General features: G+C 43.5%; 1 protein-coding gene across 6 annotated transcripts in view; it reads left to right on the forward strand.

Annotated features, from left to right (window-relative positions):
- LOC112976124 overlaps positions 1 to 22,489 on the forward strand; it is a 35,702-nt gene that overhangs the window by 9,574 nt on the left and 3,639 nt on the right. For 3 of the 6 annotated variants that reach the window (XR_003257331.1, XM_026088274.1, XM_026087446.1), the window contains exons 7-21: positions 1,018 to 1,148; positions 3,598 to 6,925; positions 7,590 to 7,739; positions 15,600 to 15,715; positions 16,245 to 16,335; positions 16,909 to 17,013; positions 17,403 to 17,558; positions 18,449 to 18,512; positions 19,005 to 19,068; positions 19,888 to 19,973; positions 20,233 to 20,409; positions 21,056 to 21,109; positions 21,582 to 21,752; positions 22,079 to 22,146; positions 22,267 to 22,309. Coding sequence is in view for 4 of the 6 variants with exons in the window: in XM_026088274.1 (XP_025944059.1) it covers positions 7,699 to 7,739; positions 15,600 to 15,715; positions 16,245 to 16,335; positions 16,909 to 17,013; positions 17,403 to 17,558; positions 18,449 to 18,512; positions 19,005 to 19,068; positions 19,888 to 19,973; positions 20,233 to 20,409; positions 21,056 to 21,109; positions 21,582 to 21,752; positions 22,079 to 22,146; positions 22,267 to 22,309 (1,236 nt within the window). In the remaining 2 variants the exon portion in view is untranslated. Of the gene's footprint in view, positions 1 to 1,017; positions 1,149 to 3,597; positions 6,926 to 7,589; positions 7,740 to 15,599; positions 15,716 to 16,244; positions 16,336 to 16,908; positions 17,014 to 17,402; positions 17,559 to 18,448; positions 18,513 to 19,004; positions 19,069 to 19,887; positions 19,974 to 20,232; positions 20,410 to 21,055; positions 21,110 to 21,581; positions 21,753 to 21,984; positions 22,147 to 22,266; positions 22,310 to 22,489 lie in introns of all 6 variants that reach the window. The other 3 variants (XM_026089464.1, XR_003257607.1, XM_026090701.1) reach the window with 3 other exon arrangements.

Here is a 22,489-nt window from a genome sequence, read left to right on the forward strand (position 1 = left end):
ACTGACCTTACTCTGGTGTTTACCTGTGAGTTTAGCTGAGAGCTGAGTATGCTATAATCTTGGGACAAACTTGTTTCTCTGTGCTTCACTATTATAAAGGGCAGTGAGAAAAAGCTGATGTTTATCACTGAACTAGTAAATTGCAAATCTAATGTCTAGCTGTCAGAATGGTCTGCAGGTCTGATGCTCTTTGGAAATCATTTTCAGCTTCCAGTGCCTCATGTGCTACATGCATTCATATATCTTTGTGGCATGCACACACATGCAGGGTGTCTGGCACAGTGGGGTTTCTGGGCACTTGCATAATATAAATATTAATAACAGTAGGTCAGTGGCACTCCTACTTCTTTTCTTCTGCCATCTTCCTACACCAAAATGGGAAACATACTTGGTGCTGATGCTCCCGTACCTTTTGGGCTGCAGGAACAGGAGATGGAGTTCTGTGTCTCTGACTCTGCTGTTTGCACACCCTTAGGCCTGACTCCTCAAAGAGGAATGACTTTGGTATGATCCTTCTCCAACACTTCTGATGTACGCAGCGCTCACAGTGCCCCAGATGGCTAATGCATTTTCACAGTAACCTTTGCTTACTGGGTTGCAGACAGAGAAATCCCTTTGAGGGAGTGTTACTCCTCTTGTTGGAGTTGAGGCATTCTTGTGACCTTTATTCAGAGCCAATGATGCACACCTAGTCTTCCATTTATGTTGAACCACTGTTATGCATGCAGATGCTGTACCTCCTCCGTTCTGCTTTGGCTTTTTTTGTGTTTCTCTCTCCAGTGTTTCTTCTTTCCATCTTCTGTGGTCAGTCCCCTCTGCCCTTTTCTGTTTTCATCTTCTCCTCAGATTTACATTTTAGCCACTGTATTCCACCGGACTCTTTCTTTTTGCAAGAACTGGAAATGCTGGACTAGACTCCCTCCCCTCATCTTCTCCACTAAAAGTAAGATGTTTGCAGTGAAACACGTTGAGGCTTAAACCACAATGTCATTAAGTGAGATCTTTCCTCTGTTCCAGGAACTCCTTGGGAACTGGTGCCATCAGATAAAGCTCATTCCTGAGCTCAAGCTTGTTGCCTCCTGCTCAGCAACTGATAAGAGAGCCATGATGATTGCTTAATTTCCATTAAATAACTGGCACAGACGCCGGTAAGACAGGTCTCTTTGTTTCTGTTCTATAAATTCTCCATTGCACAATGGTATCAGGTAATTTGCTGGTCTTTTAACGTTCCCTTCCCTCCAGGTAAAACCTACTGGTACCACACTCGGGTTCTGGGAAACATGAATTATGGAGAAAATGTGGAAGGGGCTTACTTTATTTACAGGTTAAAGAATCACTTAAGAAAAGTTTTCTGAAGGTTGTTTTAGGCTGTGTAAGGACAGCTCCGCAGAGTAGGAGAATGACTGGGTATTGGATCGATTTCTGTAGAAAACTGTAGGGAGCATTGTCCTCTGGAGGCAACCCCTTGCCTGGAAGGAGATCCAAAGATATCCTTGTTTCTGACTTAGGAACCTAAGCTAAGTGGATTCGCTGAGGGCTTTACAGTCCAGGGAAAGCCTGTGAGCAAACTAGTGAGCCAATGATCTTCTGACAACGGAGGAGGTGTTGTGCTTGGCAGAACTGATGATCAGAAGCCAGACTTGGGGGTCTGGGCCTGGGGAGGCTTGGAGGTCTGTAGGGAAATGAGGGGGGTAAGGTAAGCAGAGGAAGCTGGATCTCTGGCCAGAGAGGAGGGGTTTATACTCACTGGGTATATTTGGGCTCTGTGTTCCCAAAAGAGTGGAGCAGGAGACTGTTTTGGAAGGAGCCCAGGCATTGGGAAAGGCTAGTTTAACAGGAATGCATGAGGTCTTCTTGCACACCTGTGCAAACCGGGTATCTTCCTGGTCATTCACCTCCCTCATTTTTTTCAGTTTACCTTTCAGTTGTTTATTTTCTGCCTTTTCTTGCAAATTTTACTCAGCTCCATTTCCCATTACTTTAATTCCCCCTCTTCCTCCCATCTTTTTCTTGCTTTTTTTGTTCACACTCCTTGCCTGTGTTTCTTCCTTATGTGCCTCTTATTCCTCCTCTTTCATTCCTGTTTCTTACTTTTTACTCTCATATGGCTCTGCATTCTCCCATCCCCCTTCTCTGCTTTCATAGTGCATTAAGCCTGGCAACAGTCCACCACCTCCTGAAAGCTAATGGGGTGCAACAGAAAGCCCCATAGTTGCTATTTAGCATCTTGGCAGTCATCCAAACGTACTTTTGTATCTGGTCTGCTGTAAATTTGGGAGACATCTGATCACGTTTTTTATCTACAGCTGTATCATTTATGCTGTTTTCCTCAGCCTTGGTAATCACTGTTTCCTCTCTGTTTTGCCTATATGGGTTACGCTTTGCTCTCTAGCAAAGTTGGCTGAATAATGTCTGCCTGGAAATTGTAGGTCTCTGCAACTGCAGTTTCTCCTGTCCAAACAATTCTGGAATAGCAAAGATGTTAAATGACTGCTCCCAGGAGTCTAAAATCCCAATTGCTGGCACCTGGACTTCTAAACTTCTGTTTCTGATCCTCACAATAGGATAATGTTGAGTCTTCTGTGTGTGTCATAACTTATTAATCTGTAAATTTAGTCTTATGTCTTTTTTTTTTCTTGCGTCTGGTTAGATGAGCTTAAAGAAAATGGTGCAGTGATTTAAAGAGTATTTTCCACGTGGCTTGTCTGCCTTTCTTACAAAATAAACTTCTGTTAAGATAGTTTTCTGTGGTTCTGACAAACCTGTATTCTTTAAATCCAAAGTCTCTGGCAATCCCTCTGTCAGTGCACAGAAGTGAATTCTGAAGGTGGTGTTGTGGTCTGTCCCCATTTTCAAAACATCTGGATTTAATGCCTTAAATGAATTTAATGATTTTTCTGTTTCTGGCTGCAGCAGAAAAGAATTACCACGAGGTGGTACTGTTGGGCTTTCGTCTGCACTTTAAAGAGCCTGAGCTTGTGTGCACCACTTTCACTGAAGGATTTATATGGCAGGATTAACCTGGGTCATCTCTGCGGATTTTTTTGTTTTGTTATTAGCACAGAAGCTTTGTATATGCTGGAATTTTAGCCTGTGAATGGCTTGCAAATCCTTAGCTACTTCCTAGCTATTCAGAATTTGGCATTTGAGGTGTACTATTGGCTGTTTAAATTGCTTGACTGGGGCCCCATCTGCTGCTGTTAATCTATACACCAGCTTCCTTTCCAAACATGTTTTTTAGCAACTGAACAAACCTGGGGTTGTGCTGCAGGGTCAGAATTGCCCCTCAGATCCATCCCTCATGTGTGTTTCATGGCAAGCGGATGGGGAGTCCCAGTCTAAAAGAGGTTCCTTCTAGAACTGCCTTTTCTGTTGGCAAAACAGTTTTCTCTAGTGCAAGGAGATACTCATTTCCAAGAATCTTGGTACATCAGTTGGGTCCAAGCAGGAAGCTTGCACTTCTTTTAAAACCAAGGTTTGATTTGCTTTTTTTAATCAGTTGGCCTTGTGCTGCTCCTTCACCTGTGCTCACAGTATTCTCCTCCTTTTTGGCCGATATTGTCCTAGTTCTATTAACACCCGTGTTTCTTCCACTAGGATACCAGGCGCCACTGAGGTGGGAAGTGCTTGTGGGTGCCTGAGCCTCCTGCAAAGTGATACATCAGAGGAATCTCCAGGACTCGTAAACCAGACAGACCAACTATTCCCAAAGCAAAACAGGAGTCCCCTTCCCCTCCCTCCCTCCCGACAGAAGAGCCCATTGCCCAAATTGGTCGTTTCTTTCCCCTGACAGTGGTTGCTCTAAGTGAGCTGGCAGGCTTCTGCAGGCACCATTACTTATACTGACAAGCTGTTATTTTCCTATTAGGACCCTCTGCTTTTAGGCTGTAAATCACTGACTATATTACTTGCCAGAGCCTAGTCCTGGTGGCTGTTCTATCTAGGGGGTTGAATGAAGAATGTTTGTATTTCTGCTTTATAGTTGTTCCAGGTCTCTGTTTCCTTTCCTCCTAGCAGGACGGGTACATGCTCGATCCTTTTCCTAGTCTTCTCTCTCCACATCTTGTTTCTCTGTTGCTTTTTCTACTTGGATCGTGATATCGTTTATCTTTGTCTCTCCTTCTACTTGCATCTCTAGCAGTTTCCAAAAGCCTACTGCCAGCCCACTGCAAAAGCAGTCTTTCTCTTCCTCTGTTATTCCTCAGAAAGGAGCAAAGGGATCAGCTGTGTGCTGGGTTTCTCTGGCTTTGCTTCTGGAAACAGAGTTAAGAATTCACATAGCACTTGAATGCAGCATTAGGTTTGCATGAACTGAGGGCCAGCACTGGTCCTCTACTCTTTTGTAACCATTTTTACCTGGAAATGGATCTAGCTTCCATCATTGCCAGATGGAAGCTTTTTCCTAAATTTGTTTAGATCAGGAGTTTGTCTGTGATCACTACAGAAGTTCAGTTTGGATACTTATATAAACATTTCTTGTTTGCTTCTTTTATTTGCCTTTCCTTCTTTTTATCCGACCTTTTCTCTTTCATATTCTCTGATTTTTCTCTTATTTTCCCCCATGTGCCCTCTTTACCTACCCTAGAATTCTCTTCCTTCATATAGAATGTCTTTCAAACACAGGTATGTCCTACACAGCCTTCTCTGAGAACTTGCAATGTGTTTCAAATGACCTGCTTTAATTTTCATGCATAGCTGTATATTTCCTCTGCTCATAGATCATCAGTGATTGCTTTAGAGAAAGGCATCCTCTGTTTTGATAGCTCCCCAGAGATGAATGTTATTCGTAAGATGCCATAAAAACCTTTTTTTTCCATTCTGTAGCTGAAATCATACATGCTTATAATGGCTATTATTTCTGACACTCACTGTTTTATTAGTAATATGGAGACTTATGTCTTAATCAGCTAGTTGAAACTGGTCTGTAGTAATGGTAGTACCATTCGACCGAACTTAGCAAAATTCTACCCTATTAGAAATATCTGCAAAGGCTGGTATGAAGGCTATATTTTGTCAAGGTTCTATTATAACCTTCAAAATAATTAAGTAGTGCTCATGCAATTAGAATTTTTCTGCCTTCTGATTCCCTTCCCCCCCCCCTTACAATGTTTATTGCTCATTAATGCAATTTTGCGGTGTTGTACTTGATGGATCACTTTTGTCTGCAAACCATTGCTGGCAGGAACGTTTTGATAAGTTKTTGTCCTATTCTTAATGCCTGTTACAGTACAGTAAAGAACTTCTTCGTATGTACCTCCTTCCTAGTGAGTTATTTGATTGCACATATATTTGATTAAAAATATATTTCTTTTCACAAAAATGGAGAAAGACTTATTGAGGTGACACTTCCATAATATTTAGTGAAAGGGTAAGGGGGATATGGGTGAGAGAAGAGATAAACTTCCCAATGTCCCTGCAAGAAGACAATCATTTAGAAACACTGTGAATGATAGAGTATTTCAGTATACACTAGGCTTTAATGGCACCCTTATTACTAAAACAGCAATGCCAGTGTCCTTAAGGCATTGTTTCTTTTCGCCTTTAAAACTGTCACCAAGCCTTCAATTCCAGCAAGCCATATTTAGGCATCTTCTAATTCAGATAAGTAGTTATGCCCCTACATTTGACTGATTGCTATCATGTCCTGCCTCCAATGGGACAGGGCTGAGGACTCTGTCCTGTTCTCACTAAAGCCATTAGAAGTTGACTCTGGTGGAAACTGCTTCAGTCATCCTGACTCTAAACAAGTGATTTGACTTTTCCAAGTGTTTCTAACAGTCGATACTGCTTTGCTCTTAGTGCTTATTATTGGAGCCAGCGGATGGTATTAAATGCATCATGACTGAAAAAAAGTAGGAAATGTCAGTGGAAGCTTTCACAATGAAACTTGACTGATTTCCAGCGGTCAGAAGTTTACTGAGAATCAAGAGGTATCCATGAGAAGAATGCAAAAGAAACCAGTGATTTTAGTATGATCCGTCAGTGAGGCTGATAGGAGGAAAACATGCTGGATTAACTTGTATAGCAAATCTCCAATGATGCCTGAAAGTGCTAAGGAGGCTTCTGCTTCCTGTTTTTACTTTTGCAAAGATTCGGCATCTGCTTCACTGCATAAAACAGCCCAAAGGAGAGGAGACTGCTCAAGCTAAAGGACATCAGCAGGTGTGATTCTGTGCAGGCCCCTGTGATTTAGCAAGAGTCAGAGCAAACTCAGCCTTGATCCAAATCGTGGTCACTGTATGTGCACTGTTTCTTCTCCGTGAATCCTGCCCTCAAGCAACAGCTTCTTTCAGAAATGAAGCAGCATTCTTCACTTCTAGCATTCTTGCTTCTCTCTGCATCTTCCTGGTTAGCAGCATGACTCTCCAATTCTTACCCTTTTGTCTCAGTAAAGTTGCTGCAGAATGTGTCTTTATAAGAAATTCTCTCTTTCATGCTTAATCTTCAAAGAAATGTTGCCTTCCCCCAAAAGCGCTGTCATGTTCTTCAAACATGCAGAATATGCTTCAGATAAAAGCAGAGCTGAAATGGTCTGCAGGGTATGATTTGAAGTGCAGGAGCTTTGGGCATGTGATGATGCTTCTGACATTTGCAGGCAGCCCAACCAGCAGAAGGTGAAAATGCCAAGATGTGTCAATTCTCTCAAGAACCAGCRAGCGGCTGCTAAAGCTTATCAGGAAAAATGGAATGAACAAAACTAGCAGGAAGTTCTGAGGGGTTCAGCAGTAACTGTGCAAAAGGTTGGAGGTGTTAGTTCTGCTCTGCAGTCTACCTGTTGGTCACGGAGGAAGGAGAGCAGACAATGAATGAGTTGCTCTGCGTTCTCTCTTCTAGGTGACTTTTCTGCAGAAACGTGAACAAAATCCTGACACAACTATCCTATTCGCCAGCTCTGAGGATGGCTGCATTTATGCTTCATCAGTAGGTAGGAAAGGGGAATGCTGGGCAAATTCAGAGCAGCACACTGAAAAGATGAGTGCAGTTGCCCAAGCCATGCCCACAGATGCAAATGGCTAAATCTTTTTGCCTGGGGATTCCTGGGCTATGTTAAGGTGAATGTTTGATATGCCTGAGCAATACTCTGGTTACATTTACCAGGTAGATAGCAGACTAATAATGAGATACGTGTACTGAAAGTAGTCTAGTTGTGGAGTCGTAGAGATTTTTTGATATGATGATTTCCACTGCTGGGAAGACCTGAAGGAGGTCCCAGGACCTCCCTGCCAATTCATAGGCTACTATAGTCAACAGAGAGAAGAGCTCATCCAAAACACAAATAATCTTGCTTGTCTTAAACAACAGTTTTTGGAAGGGATGGGGTATCTCTCTCGGTTGACTCTATAGAGGCATCCAGTGATCCCAGTCTAAATGCCTAACTTCAGATGGCTTAAGCTATGTAGTGAAGCACATTGTCTGCACTGAACTGCAGTATAAATATCCAAGCTAGTTTAAGTACCAGCAGTAGTAGCACAGAACATGTCATGGGCTAATGTAATTGGCTTGGATTTGGAGACAAAAAATAATAAAATCACTGAATATATAATCTGTGTCGTTCAGAATATGTTGACTGTTTTGTTCCCTGTCAAAAGGCTGGGAGGTAACGAAGAAGACCTTTTTGTCTGGATTTTATTCTGATGAATGAATGAATAAAACTGCGGAGAAAAGGAATATTTCTGAAATCTCAGGATAAAACAGGGGATGAGTTACTTGCATAGCTCTTGCCATTGTGAATGGAAAAGGTAAGGCTGTTCATTTTCCAGCCAGCCTCAGGGAATATATAACACAGCACGTTTCTGTAGGTGGAAATAAAAAATATTAAGTATCTTCCTAGATTTGGGACGCTGAGCATTGCTGCAGGTCAAAAGAAGTAAAGAATAATTTCAGAGAGGGAAAGACAAAAACTACCAAAGGAAAGAACAAGTTTTGGCACCTAATTGCAAAGTACTGCAGAATTCATTCTGGACATAACTCATCCACGGAAAACAAGAAGGCAGTAGCGTTGTGCTGTTGAAATACCTTGTACTTCATGTTAATTAATAGTAGAGTTGCTTTATTAGTTTTCCGAGTGTAAGTTATCATGCTCATGTGGATTAGTATTTCCGAAACTCTTACCTGCCACAGGGAGAATGTTTGCAGTTGTTTCTGAAGTATTCACATTTATCTTTGCCAGTATGATCACATGCATTCCTACTGCAGCTGGATATGTGTGGAGCTCTTCACTGATACTGGAGCTCGGGGATTAATGGGAGTTGTGTTCCTCAGTTACCTTAGCTGTTTTGGAAAATCCAGTCTTGCGTGTATGTTCTTAGAATATTGCATGTATGTTCTTAGAAGCATACTGGCAATGTGAGACCATTGTTGTTAGGCTAACTAATCTCTCTGTCTAGATAGGTGGGTAGCCATCATATAAGATGATCAGAGCTGCTACTTTTTCTGAAGTAGCACTGACATCACATATGTCTCAAAAGAGGAAAAGTTTTTCAGCCCTTTCATCTTCCAAAAGAGGTGATGTAGTAATGAGTAACATGAAGAAACTAAATTAAAATACTTATCTGCGCTGAATGTAAAAATATGGTCTAGCAGGATCCTGCTTTACATCAGGAGAATCTCAAAACAAGACTGTGCTCAACTGATCCGTGTTGTGTCCAAGAGCTGTAGATTTTGGTCTAACAGTTGTCATGAACTACTGAACCCTACAAGTTGTTTACCATTAGTGCTGTCCATGTCCCTGAAGGGATGAAAGTCTTTTCTTGGCAGATCATTTTCTTGCAGTTTCTTAATGTCACAGTGACAGTTGCCACAGAAATAATTTAGATAGTGGAAAAGATGTAAAGGTTAAACTGACAAGAACCTCCATAAATTGTTGAGCTTGTCCTTAGTGAGAATCTTCATGAATTAATTTAATCTGTTCAGCAGATTGTGGATGGTTGGATTTCATCCCTGGTCCCTCCAGAGCTTCTGAGCTTTTGGAGGGTCATTTGAAGAACATATCTTACATTGTGTATATAAAAAGTCTCAAGCTTATCGTTACTTCTAGCAGCAACTGCAATGTCAGATTGCAGAGGCTGTCAGGGAGATGCACAGGTACAACCATATGGAATTTTCATCCATTAATATCAGCTGGCCTTTTGTAGTGTGGGACCTTGGTCCTGTGACAGAATAATCTTATCTGAGCAGATATATACCTGTTGGTGTTTTATTAGCTGCTATGAGTGCTTTTGTAACTAACATGTGATTTGCTTATACGCTGCACATTCTTATTTGAAGGTGTGGGAGGATGCCTGGTTCTTAGCTCAATCCATACTTGAATCTTGGCTGACTCCACCAAAAGGGTTTCATTCTTGGAAATAATTTTGGTCTATTTCCAGGGAGCAAACCTAGATGATGAAGCCAGGAAATACAGTCCAGGTTTTGCTTCTGATGTGTCAATATGCTGCAGACAGGACAAAATGTCAGCCCAATTTTGCCAGTGGTAACTTATGTAAAACTCAGTGATATCCCCCAGTGCATGGGGATGCAGTTGAATGTAGCAGTTCACTAGAATTTATCTGCCTAGATGATGTGCAAATGCCCAACACCCCTCTGGGTAGGATTCTGATTTCTAGGTTAGAGATTATAGCTCTAGGACTTAGGCAGGAAGGGTTTAGTAAAGTTTCAGTGTCTGAAGCGGTACAGGTGATGCCAGGTGTGTAGTGCTTCTGGGCTTGTGATGAGAATAGTGATGTTACAGAACCCCAGTTTCTCACAGGCTTCTCTCCATTACCTTGTCTTCCAGGAATTTCTCTTTAGAAGAGAAAGACAAATGTTCATCTCAGTTTGTCTGTGGTTTTACCATCTTAGAATTTGTTGGAATTAATACTATTTTAATGCATGTTCTGAATTTATCTTAGCCAAATATAACATTGAACTAGAGTAGATCACCGTCCCATACCAGGCCTTTTTAAATAGAGAAGGTCACCGCCTCTTTGTTCCTCTAGACCATAAGGATGGTGGTGGCGAGGATGGATCACAGTATGTGGGAGAAACTCTTCTCACATCCCTGGGGGTGAACCAGCCGGGGAACCATTTTTCTGTAGAGGGACAGCGCAAATTTTCCTATATGGGAATAAGTAGCTTCGTGCTAACCCAACAAGAAAGCCTTGTGAAGAGCTCACCGGGGCTGAGATGGTATGGTAGAGCCGCAGTGTGTTTGAAATACGGTACCACCTGGCAGGCCTAAATGAGATTAGGTGGTAAAGACCTTAGTAACCAGTAGGAGAAATCAGTTGATGTTCTGCGTGCTTATATTTCCTGACTTCTGCCTGGTTTAATTGAAACAGAAGGGATGATGCTTTCAGACTCCAAACAGCAAGGTGCTGAGCGCCTTCCTTTCCCATTGACGCTAAGGAGAGTTGATGTTCTGCTCTGCACAGCTGGGCCTTCAGAGCAAGAGGATCAGAGCTCCAAACCCAATCACACTGAATCATAGCATTTTGGCTATAGATATGTCCCAACAGACTTGTAACCTGGCTGATTTGTAAGACCTGCTGTCTGCATTAATAGGGAATTTCCTGTAAGTTTAAAAAAAAAAAAAAAAAAAAGAGTGACAGCAATTTGCTTGCATATACTTGCTAATTTCTGAATGCAGGCATGTTGCTCAAGTGTTGTGCCTGACTTGCTTTCTTTTCTGTTGGTTTAATGATAGTAACTTTTGGTCGGTTGCTATGGAAGATCAGGGAGCAGGATTCGATCCCAGATAAAGTGCTAAGAGATCTCCAAAGAGCTTGTGCCATGCAAACCCTGAAAGGGCTGAAACGAGACAAGTGCATGAACAGCCCATGTCTCTGAAGGGTCCCTGACAGCTCTTACAATAGGTTCCCACTTGAATATTTATTTTCTTTTTTAAAATCTATACATAAGGAGGAAAAAAAAAGAACTTACAGCTCTGTCCCTCAAAATGTCAGTTATTTTGGCTTTCTGGCTTTTGTTTTCCTGAGATGTTGTAAGATCTGTTGCTGTCTGAGCAAGCAGATCTGGATCCAACCTTGCTGTAGGGGCAGAGGCTTGTAATTTTAGTTATAGCAAATAAAAATTATTTTCAGCCTGACCAAAATACAAATAAAAATTTTGGGAAAATGCTGTAATTGTTACCTCACATTGTCATTTTCGATTGGGAATAATTACAGCCAATCTCAATGTTCATGCTATAGTTGCAAACTATTACAGTGAGAAGATGCCCTGAGCTAACTGATGAGGCTCGGTGTTCGGGCAAGGCAGGTTTTCTAGACTCCATCAGCAGCAGATTGTTCCCAAGAGAGGGTGTGTGCATGTGAGCATTGTTAGAAAGGAGCCACAACAGCCTTTCCCTTTCTTGGTTGCGTTTTCCGGTGCCCAATATGAGTGTGCCAACCTCCCAGAATATTGTGAAAGAGAAGACCTTGAAATCCTTGAAATAATTATTTAAAAACCTCAAACAATAAAAACAAAGCTCACTGAGAACTGGCTGAGCAGGTTGCTCAAAGCCCATGAATGGTGTAGACTTGTTGCTGACTCTTTCGTTTTTCCAGGAGTGAAATCTGTTGGGGGCAGGTACAGGATTGCTGGAAAGAGCAGTGATGTAAGAGCAAGATAAAGACTTTAAAGGTTTATTTTTAGCAATGGCTAAAACATCTCCTTTGCAGTCCTCCTTCTGGCCTTGTGACCCTCCTTCTGATCCCTACAGCACTGCAGGTGTTCTGGCTTGAAGTGCAAATGCAGCATTTGCACAGGCTCATAATCATTCCTCTGAATACTTGGTCCTTAAAACACTGGTAGATCATTATTTTTATTGCCTAAAATCCTGAGCACCAAACTGTCAGCGGCTTTGATTAGAGGAAGTTGGAGGGTTGCATGGTGTTCTGCCGATACATGTAAGATGATGAGATATTGTAATAACGGTGGTGGAATAGATACCCTCAGCAAGAGAGACAACTGAGTGGCTAATATTCCTTCTGTGGCGGCACCCTAATTACCAAGGACACATTTGTGTTCATGCACATTATTTGGTAATTATAGTTAGTAGACCATAGGGGACAGTTAGGAAAGCTTAAACATGTGGCAGCTTCCACTACATCATCACTATAAGCACCAGCAAAATTGGGATCACAGCCTTAAAAAGTTTTAGTGCTAAACAATGGGAAGCAGCTTGCATGTGTCAGAGGGCCGAGGTGGTTGTTTTGGAAGGCAGGTGTCACTCTGGAAGTTCGAGTTCTCTGTTTGATTGCGAGAAAGGAAAGGATGACTGCGTTTAGATTTCCTTCCCTATATTTGCAATAATGGGGGAAATGCATGATGAGCAATAGATACGTGTCTTCTAATAAGTAATTGACAGTGTTTTTATCTAAGTCTGAGCTCTACAGCAGTTATGATGTTAAACGCAAAGGTAAACACAAGCGGTGAAACAATGCTTTGTACTGTACAGTGTGCCTTGGTATCCTATTAATTCATAATTATCCCTCTCCTAGAAGAATATCGCTGTTAGTGAAATGACTTGGAACTTGGGAGCTAAGCGGCAGCTTGACAATGGCTACTGATAACATCGCTGCCACCAGCCGCCGYGGGTCTGCCCGAGACTAGCCGGTGTCCAGGACAGGTTGTCTCCCTCGTGTCCGCTTGGCTCCTGCGTTCGTTCCTGTGCTCAGAGCTGGCTGTGCTGSATGAGAAGCTGTCATCCCTCCGAGTGGGGAAACGGAGAAACGGGCACCAAACCCAAAGACTGACATTTAATCCAGAAGGATTATCTATTGAATCCTCCCGAACAATATTGGCAGACATCACAGAGCTAAGTTCTGAGTATAAAATGTGTGTTTGAGGAGGAACTGTGTGCGAAACTTGTGTTTGAGCAAGGAAGGTGATTGCAGGAGCATCATAGCAGTTAGCTGCTGTGTTTTTGCCAGCACTGTATGCAGATGTTTAGATACTGTGAGCGTGTGCACAGAAATACCTGCCTTCAGAATTTGGTATGCTCGTGCTGGGATTTTCAGCCAACAYGGGCAGAATGGCACTGCAGTGGGGCAACCTTCCTCCAGGTCAGCACAGGGCAGTGAAAGTGCAGGAATTCAGGGGTTAAAGCTCTAGCCTAGAGTGGGCACCTGTGAAATAAAACTCTGGCTGTGGCAAACCACTGGCTGTCTCGGAAGTGCAACTCTTCAGATGCTCAGTCAGCCAAATAGCAAGTCATGGGTCTGTGTTAAACTGACTGTGCTGCTCCAAAGCAGGTCAGGTGGCACCTTTAACCGTGCGCAGGGCTCTGCTGGGCAGGCAGCTGAAAGCCTCCCCCTGAGTGGCCTAAAYGTGTGCTTTACAGCTAACTTCCTCCAAAGCCACTCTGTGCGTGCCGGGGCAAGAGGGGCAGAAGGAAAAGAGACAGAGGAACATCACTGTGTGGTTTGAGGGAAGAGCTTCTCAAAGCAGGGATGCTGGTCGCATGGATTTGTAAGGCAGGGCTCCTGCGAAGTCCAGTAGGGTCCAGAAAAAGAAGCAGTGCTTAGTTCCGAATGGTGTCCATTTGTGCCTGAAAGGCTGTTGGAGGAGTTTTGTTTTTTTTTTTTGCCTGAAGTTGTTGGCTTGCAGTTGATGGAGATGCTGGATATTGACATTTCAACTATAAATCTCATTTAAAATATGGGTTTATTGGGGTATATCCCCTGGGACTGTAGTCAAGCATGTGACATTACTGTGCAGTGGCAGATGAGCAATTAGCACACCTGTGCATGAGCCTTTTGCTGTGCAGAGCTCTCGGAGGTGTCATTAGCATGTAGTTATGTGTCTGCCTTAAAGTGTCGTATTGTTTATGGAGTGGCCTTGAACTGTTTGAGCTTGGACAATGGCTGCTGATAATATCGCAGCCAGAAGTAGCTTGGGAGTTTGGATATGTGGAGCGTGTCGCCTGTATCATGCCAAATTGGTGACTCTGTTTGTTCATCTCCCCATTGTGCAGTGCGTCTTGACATTGCTGGTGCTGGCAGTGGGGGAGAAGTAAGGATGCTGGTGGGCCTGTGAAGAGGGTCCAGTCCTGCTCTCCAAGAAGGCAGTGGAAAATTTTGCACCAAGGGTGATTTTGCTGATTGGCCTTTCCTCTCTCGTGTTTTCAGTGGAATTGAGTGTTTGTCACCTGTGCAGCTAATCAGTGTTACTTGTAGGAAGACTGACTCCCTAGAGGAGCACCGAGCTCCTGCTCTGGCTCAAGCACACCTTGCCAGGGAGGAGGGCTGCAAGACCGCAGATGTACTAAAGGTGTGGTATCTCCGTAGACTCTACAGTGTGGTAGAAATGAGCAACCTGCCTGAGCAGAAGTGTCTTGAGCTTCCCCTACAGAAAAGGCTTTGTCACCTGCTTCAGCTGACACCAGGCAAAGACCATGAATCTCTCCATTCTTTTGAAATGGCACCTCTCTGTGTTGACACTCCTTTAGTGACTGCTATAGGCCCGAGAGGTTAGTGTGACCTGTGGTTAGAGACTATTGTCAGCCTGGTCACTGGCTAGGCATTTCGAGCAGAACGGTCTCTATTTAAGCGGGGTTCCCTGCAGCTCTGGGTACCTGCTGGAGCYAGCAGGGAGGACGAAGGGCTGCAGGACTTGCTCTTGGTTCCCTGGCTGTAACTGGAGGAGTGTACACTCACTTCATGCTGTTGACTGGAGTATATTTATTTGCTTATTTTATTTGGGAATGGAAGGGGGAAGGCGGGCAGTGTGAAGCTGCCTGCTCAGTCTTTGGTTTGTTGGCGTGGCCAGAATGGTCTGCAGTGCAGCTCAGCGAGGGTACCTTCRCCTAGGATGGGTGGCTGAGAAGTCGGTGATGAGCCTGCCTCTGAGTGTCATGGCTTGGAGAGGGCACACTTATTCATCAGCTTTGCATTTTCCTTTTCCTGAGATTTTTGTGCCTTTTTCTGGTCTTTTGTATTCCTGGGCTTTTGTGCTGTGGGACTGTTTGGCCACTYATCACTCAACATCCCAGAACTCGGCACATTTCTCTGATCATTGGAGTTGAGAGTAAAGCAGTAGGGCAGAGTCCTTATTATTTTTTAATGTTAGTTGTGTTTATTATGAATATTTTGTAMAAAAATTATCTCTGTCTCATGATTTGGGGAATCATGAGTCATAACAGCGCATGATGAAACGCTTGCATAGATGAGCTTTGTCGCTTGCATTTTCCATGGTGCACTCAGAGCACTGTTTGCTGGGTGACTGCCATGTCAATAGCTATTGCCAGGGCTACGTTTTGTAGTAGCTGTCTGGGGGAAAGACCTAGCTTCTACCCTATCTAAGGGAGCGTTTTGTGCCCAGAGTATTTTGTTAGGTAAAAATAGATCCACATTACTTAAGTGTGCTTCAAACAGCAACTCAGAATTGYCTTGGAAACTATTTCAGATCCTGAAACAGCTGATGTTGGGTGGATTATTTTGGAGAAAAAGAATAAAAGATTATGATGTCTTAAATGCTTTTCTGTTTACTTCTCTGGATAGTTCTGTATGCCTCTTCTTCTGTCTGAATTATTAGTGATTTTTGACCTGTAAGCTTTGCATATAAGAAAAGTGGCAAAGGAGAATTTTCTTTGTGCTGACCGAGTGTGTCATTGGCAGGTTATTAAGACTGAAGATGCTAAAAGTTCTAGGCTTTGTCCTGTGTGGTCTGCTGATGTCATTGCAAAGTTCAAATGCAGAAAGCACCATCATCTCTCAAGAAGCATATGAGAAGGGTGAGTAAAACCTCTCCAGTTTTATCCCAGCCATTCTGTGCATTGTACAGTCATTTCCCAATGACCCTTTTCTTGCTGCTCTGCTTATGTTTGTTTATACTTCCTATTAAAGTTCTCAGCCGTTGGAAATGTCAGCTCTTTTAGGAAACTGAGCAAGTCTGTTTTGTAGATCCCTTCCTCCTTYAGCCCCAAAGAGTTTTTGAAAGTCTCATTTTTTCCATCTAGCCCACAGCAGCAGCTATTTTTGAGCTGCAGTCACTTGAATTAAAAACAAAAATGTCTCCCTCCACCCCTAAGAAACCAAGCAAGCTTTATGCTTCCTCAGACACCCTGGCATGTGTATGGATATCTGAATTCTGTTGTTTGCAACTTCATTTGACTGAGAGCATAAACTCTTTGCCTGGATAGTGCATCCTTTGTTATCTCCTGTAAGAAGAGATGTGAAAAAATGGCAACTTAGATGCTCTTCCATGCAGTTACAGGTCATCATCCAGCACACTAGATCTAATAGCAGTGGTTTTCTTTACAGCTTGTCAAGATTCAACGAGTAGCCTTTTTGAGTCTGAAATGAGCAAATTCACGTTCCCAGAATTAAAAGTGGATTCAATAGCTATCAAAGGGTGAGTGACAAACAGAATAAGGCTTCTGCATGATTATTTGTCTTGTGACAATGTCTAGAGGCCCAGTCGTGCACTAAGGTGTCTCTGCACTGAGCACTGTCTGCATCATAGCAGAAATGTTAGTTGCAGGAGGAGCGTATGTGATGGGTAAAGGTGTGTTAAGTACATTCATTACAGTCTGCCTACGGGATCTACAGGCTAATTGAGGGAGAGACAGGCTTCAGCAAACAACTTTGATCTGAGACCCCATCTGCAAGGGATTGTCTGGAGAGAAATGACAAGGCAGAATAAAACCAAAAGCATTTTATTGGATAAATGTTTGTTATTTGGCAAGAATAGATGCAGCCTTGGACACCTGCCTTGCAAAAGCCAGCTTCATTTCTGTCCGTCCTCTCTTTACACTTCATTTTTCGCCTGAGCTATTTAGGGACAGTTCTTCCTGCTGCTCTGTGTTAACTGTACATTATTGTTCATGTTTGTAAAAGCAAATAAAGGGCCCTGCAGGAGCTGCTTGGCTTGACACTCTGAGCCTAGATATCTTTGCTGCTCACACTTTCTGGTCTCATTTCACAGGTTGTACATCATGAATGTTACGATTCTTCCAATAAAGGCCAAGTGCATCCCTGGAGTTGGGGTCAAGGTGTATTTTTCTGCTCTTCTGAGTATCTTTGGTACTTGGTGAGTGTTGGCCAAAGGCTCATGTGGAGTTCGAATTCCTTTCGGCAGCATAAGAGAAGTATAAGGAAGGCATGGGTAAGAGGAGGGAGAGGAAATGAGTGGGGTTTTTTTTGTTTTTTTGTTTTTTGTTTTTTTGTTCAAGAAACTCTACAGAAACAAAACACTGTCTCAGGATCCAATGTAACCACATATGTTGAGTAGTTTTTATTGGAAACTGAGGTTCCCCAAAAGGATCGTCCAGAGAGCAGACTCTGGCAAGGGCAGTAATGATGGTAGTTTTTGAGGGAGGTGGGTTTTAATCTGAATRTACCTGCCTTCACCTACAGAAAGCAGATCCCAGAAACTGTGATGGTGCATGGTAGATATTCAGTGTGACTTTGTCTCTACAGTGCAAATGCCCTTGTGCCTGGCGTGGTCACTGTCACTGTGAGGTTAAACTGCAGCGCCCTGGTTCTGCTGGAAGACTACTTACCGGACAACAGCTCTGTCGGTGTCAGGGACTACACATGTGATGCAAGTCTGATAGATGTCAAAATAAGCTTGAGGTGAGTGCTGCTGATTTTTCACAAGCAGAAATCTGTGTGGGCTAGAGCCCTGTGCTAAGACATGTCAACAGCCTTTAAATCTCCATTTGATACAGCTTGTATTTTCGATTTACCACCTTTGTTTTGGATTTATTTGTGCTGCATACCTGTTTGAGTGATCAGAGAAAGGTTTTCTTCATGTCTCTACATATCAGTGTCACAGACTGTTTTGATTTTAAACTCTGCTTGGCAGGTTGATCTGTGCCTCTGTGCTTGGACAATGACTTGCACGGATGCCAGTCCACCAAGATACTGTCCTACTGTTCAATTCTCCCCATCCTTTTCTTAGGTGTAAACTATTTTATATTTTAGACTAACTCACAGCAATATATTTTATYGAGAGGCTTGGGCTACACCCATGTAGAGGGGCCATATACTCCGTTTAGATTGATATAGACTTCTCACCGCATTGCACAAGCTGTATGGTACTGTAGATGCGAAGACTGGGATCTAGCAGATGCAGTCCGTGCTGCTGCAAAGGGAGGACTAATGCACACACTGTCAGTGCAAAGCACAGCCTGACTGATGTGGCTTGTCAGCTGTGGTCTCTCTGGGCCCAACCCTTGTCATGGTAGGCTCTCGAGAATGAGCCTTATGAACCAGCCTTTGGGTATGAACTTGACTGGCCCAGAGACAGCTATGAGATGAGACCTGCTGTGGTTTGTTTGCTCTCTATTCACAGGAAAAGAATGAGATTCGTTTGCATGCTAAGACTGCCCTCTCCTGAGGCAGCAGCCTGGTGGCAGCACTTAAAAACAGTCTCCTGATGATCACCTCCTTCTAATTTCTCTCCAGTGCTTTTGTCTGATGATGGTTTGTTCTGTTTCAAAATAGTTTCCTTTTGTCTGCAGCAATATTGGTGTAAGCGTGGAAGCCACATTAAGAAACAACATCCTGTTTGAGTTAAAAAACAAGGTACAGCTAATTTCTGATTACACTTCCTAAGCCCTGAGAAAGAAAAGAGACAGTTTCTCTTACTTGGCTCCTCCAGGCATAGGCAGGGAGCAGACACTTTGTAAGGTCTCCTTCTACCGACCCTCACTGCTGAAATGAAGCAGAGCCTTGGCTCTGCAGTTTGGTCTTCCTGACCATGAATGGAGATGTCAGCTCTCCAGAGCTGCAGCAAATGGTTTCCCTACTAGGAGAAGGGAGTGAGCTGTAGTTCTGTTACCCCCTTAAAGCCTTCTGAGCAGCGTGAGTTGTCCTTCTGTGCCCCATCTCTAGAGGAGATCTCCTCTGCTCAGTTCTGCAGTGCTAAGCAATAACAGCATTTCTGAACCAAAATGTGACAGTGTGGGTGATACGCTGCCTCCTCTAAAAGGGGGGAAAAGAACAGCCCTAGATTTTCCCTGACCTCTGTATACAATCTCTGAGCCTGGAATGGAATAACTTTCTCTTGTATTTCAGGCACCTAAAATACTTTCAAGTTGCTTCTCCATTGGGCACAGGAAGTTGCTGCATCGTATAAATTGTGAGTGATGCACTCATTTTCATTTTCCTTGTTATACCTGATAACCTTGGTGGAGAGATACCCCGGTGCTTTCCCATTCTGGCTAGATGTATGTTGTGTACTGAGACGCTGTTGGGCACACTGTATGTGACAGTATACAGTGTATAGCTGGACACACCTTGATCTATTACCAGCTTTAAGGCAGAGCATCACTAGAATGCTCACTAATTATATAGAGATGATACTCTGTTTTTAAACACTGCCAGAAACTTATGGAATGGAGAAACTGGGAGGGGAGCGGACTGGACGTGGTTCTTTCTAGGTAATGTCTTCCTATGTGGCTGTTTCAATCCAGGTCTATGAAGAGCTAATTGCAGCTGTAATGGGGGGCCTATAGGAAGTTCAGGCATGTAAAGGTTAGCTTTCATCGCAAACTGTCTTTTCTTTTTCTCTTGTATCAGTTGTTAACTGATATTTCTGTTTTGTTTTTGTCCACAAATTGCTGAATGTTAGTATTCCCGTTATATAAATTTGAGGATAGCTAAGAAATTCTTTGGGAGAGATGGCCTGTCTTTCAAGATATTTTATGCAGTTTTGAAAATTTCATTGGAGGGATTATGTTGATCGGGATTTTGTCCTACTCTTTGAACTGGACTGAGTCTTCACTTTCTTTAAAAAACAAACAAACAATCTATATACCAAGCAGACTTGTTTTGATGCCTATTTACGTTAATTTAGGTGGTCTAATGTAGTTCAGCAGCAACTCAAAATCATAGCCTTCCATCTGATCTGATATTCTATTGGGGTTTTCCCCATAAATCTCTTTCTGTTTCCATGCAGCTGTAATTGCATTTGAGACAGGGAAAATCATATATGTGCCCAAGGCCCCCAAAGTACATAACTACTCCATTGAAATACCTCTGCAGGTAAGTGCAAGCTTTGAGTGTCGTTTCTGAGACTGAAGTTTCACAACTTTTTGCTTGATAGTTTCTGAGTAGTCTTAGAGCTTCACTTCCTCTGTGACACTAATCAAAGAAACAGTTTATCAGCTGTCAGGATTCACTTGGAATTCATGGAGAATGGTTTTCCTGCTCTTGTWCACGTCTAGTAGCATGTACTTGTTGAGACCTACGTAATTAAGGGATTTCTCCCAGAGTGAATGTGTGGTGTTGTCTTTGCTTTCAGACTCAATACGAGACCAGTGATGGGAAGAGAATTCCCATTCCATCTCTGCCAGCCAGCCCAGAGGTGATGCTGGCAGCAAATGGCACAACTGAAACCATTGGGGAGAATACCTTTACCATTATCCTCTCCCGGATTGTCTTTGAGAAACCCAAGACCATCCCTTGCACCCCTGAAACAGTGAGTGATGCAACTGTCTGGATTGTTCRAGTTTCCATTCAATGTGGCTCTTACCACAGCATTTTGGACCAATGCCTGGTCCTAAGTACCTGTTTCTACCTTCTGTTTTTTTTTGACCAGTAACATTCCAATGCTTATTGCTTCTTCATTAAATGTGTGTTTTCAGGTACTACATTATTTGCATAAAATATCTGACTTTCTGGAGTTGCAGCTTTGAACACCTGTGCAGCTGCTGCTGCAGAGCTCAGAGAGCCTATTGTAAAGCTATCTATTCTAATTGAGRCTTCTATATATTCCTCAATTGCCTGAAATGGCTTGGAAGCAGCTGTTGAAAAGCCATAGAAAACCTGATTGAGGAAGAAGAACCTACTAGATTTGTTTAGATTATAAAAAGAGAAACTGCCCTCAAACTCCATTGAGAAGAGTAAAAAGCACTGTAAAGAGAAGTTAGCYTGGGAACCAGTGGGTCGTTGTGGTCTTCTCGTTACCAGCATGTATCCTCTGTGAGGAAGGCTTCGTGTAGCTGGAGGAAGTGGTGTCCCCCCAGCTAATCCTTCTGGGAGGAGGTGGACTGTGTATGGGTCTTTAAYGTTTGTCTTGAGGCAACGGGGCATTTCCAGCTGATGCTTGTGTTTACTTCAAACAGTTCCCAGAGACTCGTGCTCTTGAGGTGGCCCTCAACAATACAATTGTGTCTAAGGTGAGCCTGTCCCAAATCCATGGAGGCTGTTTCCCTGCTATACCCTAAACCTCTCATTATTTAACCCACTGCCAAGCAGCGCTAACTCCTCATCTGACTGCATGACTTGCAGTTGGTACCTGATATCTTCCTGCAGCTCCACAGCTTCTTGCCATTGTGAGAGAGGCCGTGGTGCTGTACAGCACCCAGAAGTGTGGGAGCAGCGGGGAACATTGAGGGAGGAGGGGGCCAAGGCAGTCTTTCAGCTTCCCTGGTGAATTTGCACTGTGCTGAAGACACCAATGGGAGAAAACTCCTACTGAGACTGCGTGGGCGGTTGGCCGGGCAGTAACACCTCCTGCCCTGCCTCGCTCCAAGGGTTCACTCCGTGCTGTCGCATTCCCCCACCGCCTGTCCCCGTTGTCCCTGTGCTCGCTCTTGCTGGATGTCTGCTTCAGTTTAAGCATAGTTCTGGCCTCGCCTTGCCTTGCAGTGCCCAGCGTGCTCATCATCCCCTTTCTCACTTGTCATCATTGTCGAAGTGGTCACGCCTTTGAAGGTCCATCTGGATGTGAACTTGTGCACCATGAATATTTCTCTTAACCTGGAGATAATGAGTAAAAAAGGAAATGAGAGCTTGTTGGTTCTTGCTGTCCTGGAGGCTGTAAGTGCTGGGAACAAAGCTTGTTTAAAGTTAGTGGCTAAGTGTGGGGGACAGAGGGGAGGGAGGGCAGCCCACATGTGGAGGCTGATGGTAAATGACAAAATGTGGATTTGTTCATTTGCATTAATAAATTGAGTAGAAACTCTTGGACGAATTTCAGCTGAAAAAGGCACTAATAACTGAAACCTAAGCATGGATAATTGTTTTTTTTTTTTTTTTTTTTTAAATACAGAGCCCAGTGTTGCTTATGTCTTATGTAATGGCTTGTAGTGCTGAGATCAATTTGGATGCAGTTTTGGTGATCTGCTCTCCTGTCCTCATTACAGAAACTTGGTTTGGCAGCCACTCTTCACCTTRCCGAAGGGGAAGTGCAGTTCAGCGTGGCCCTTGACAGGTAGGACRTTCTTAAGGCCCTTTATGCAGATGGGCTCCCCCCTGCGTAGCCAGCTCTAGCTGTTCGGAGAGCGACCCTGTGAGCTGCTGCCCTACCTTGCTTGTTCTCCTCTCTCCGTAGCCTGACTCTCTCGCTGGTTTCCTCAGTCAACGGCACCACTGATGTAAGTCCCATGTTTTCCCAGCCCTGTGCTATGCAGGAGTCCAGGCAGCTCTCCGGCAGCTGGGTAGACCTGGCTCCATGCTGTCCCTCCGGTGAGCCAGCAGTGTACTGGCCCCAGGAGGCAGGAGAGTCCTTCCCTTGCCTCTGAGGGGGATTAAAGGTGCATTGGGATAAGCAGAGA

The sequence above is a fragment of the Apteryx rowi genome, unplaced genomic scaffold, assembly GCF_003343035.1.
Source record: "Apteryx rowi isolate R43461 unplaced genomic scaffold, aptRow1 scaffold_0, whole genome shotgun sequence".
In the NCBI taxonomy this organism is placed as follows: Eukaryota; Metazoa; Chordata; class Aves; order Apterygiformes; family Apterygidae; genus Apteryx; species Apteryx rowi.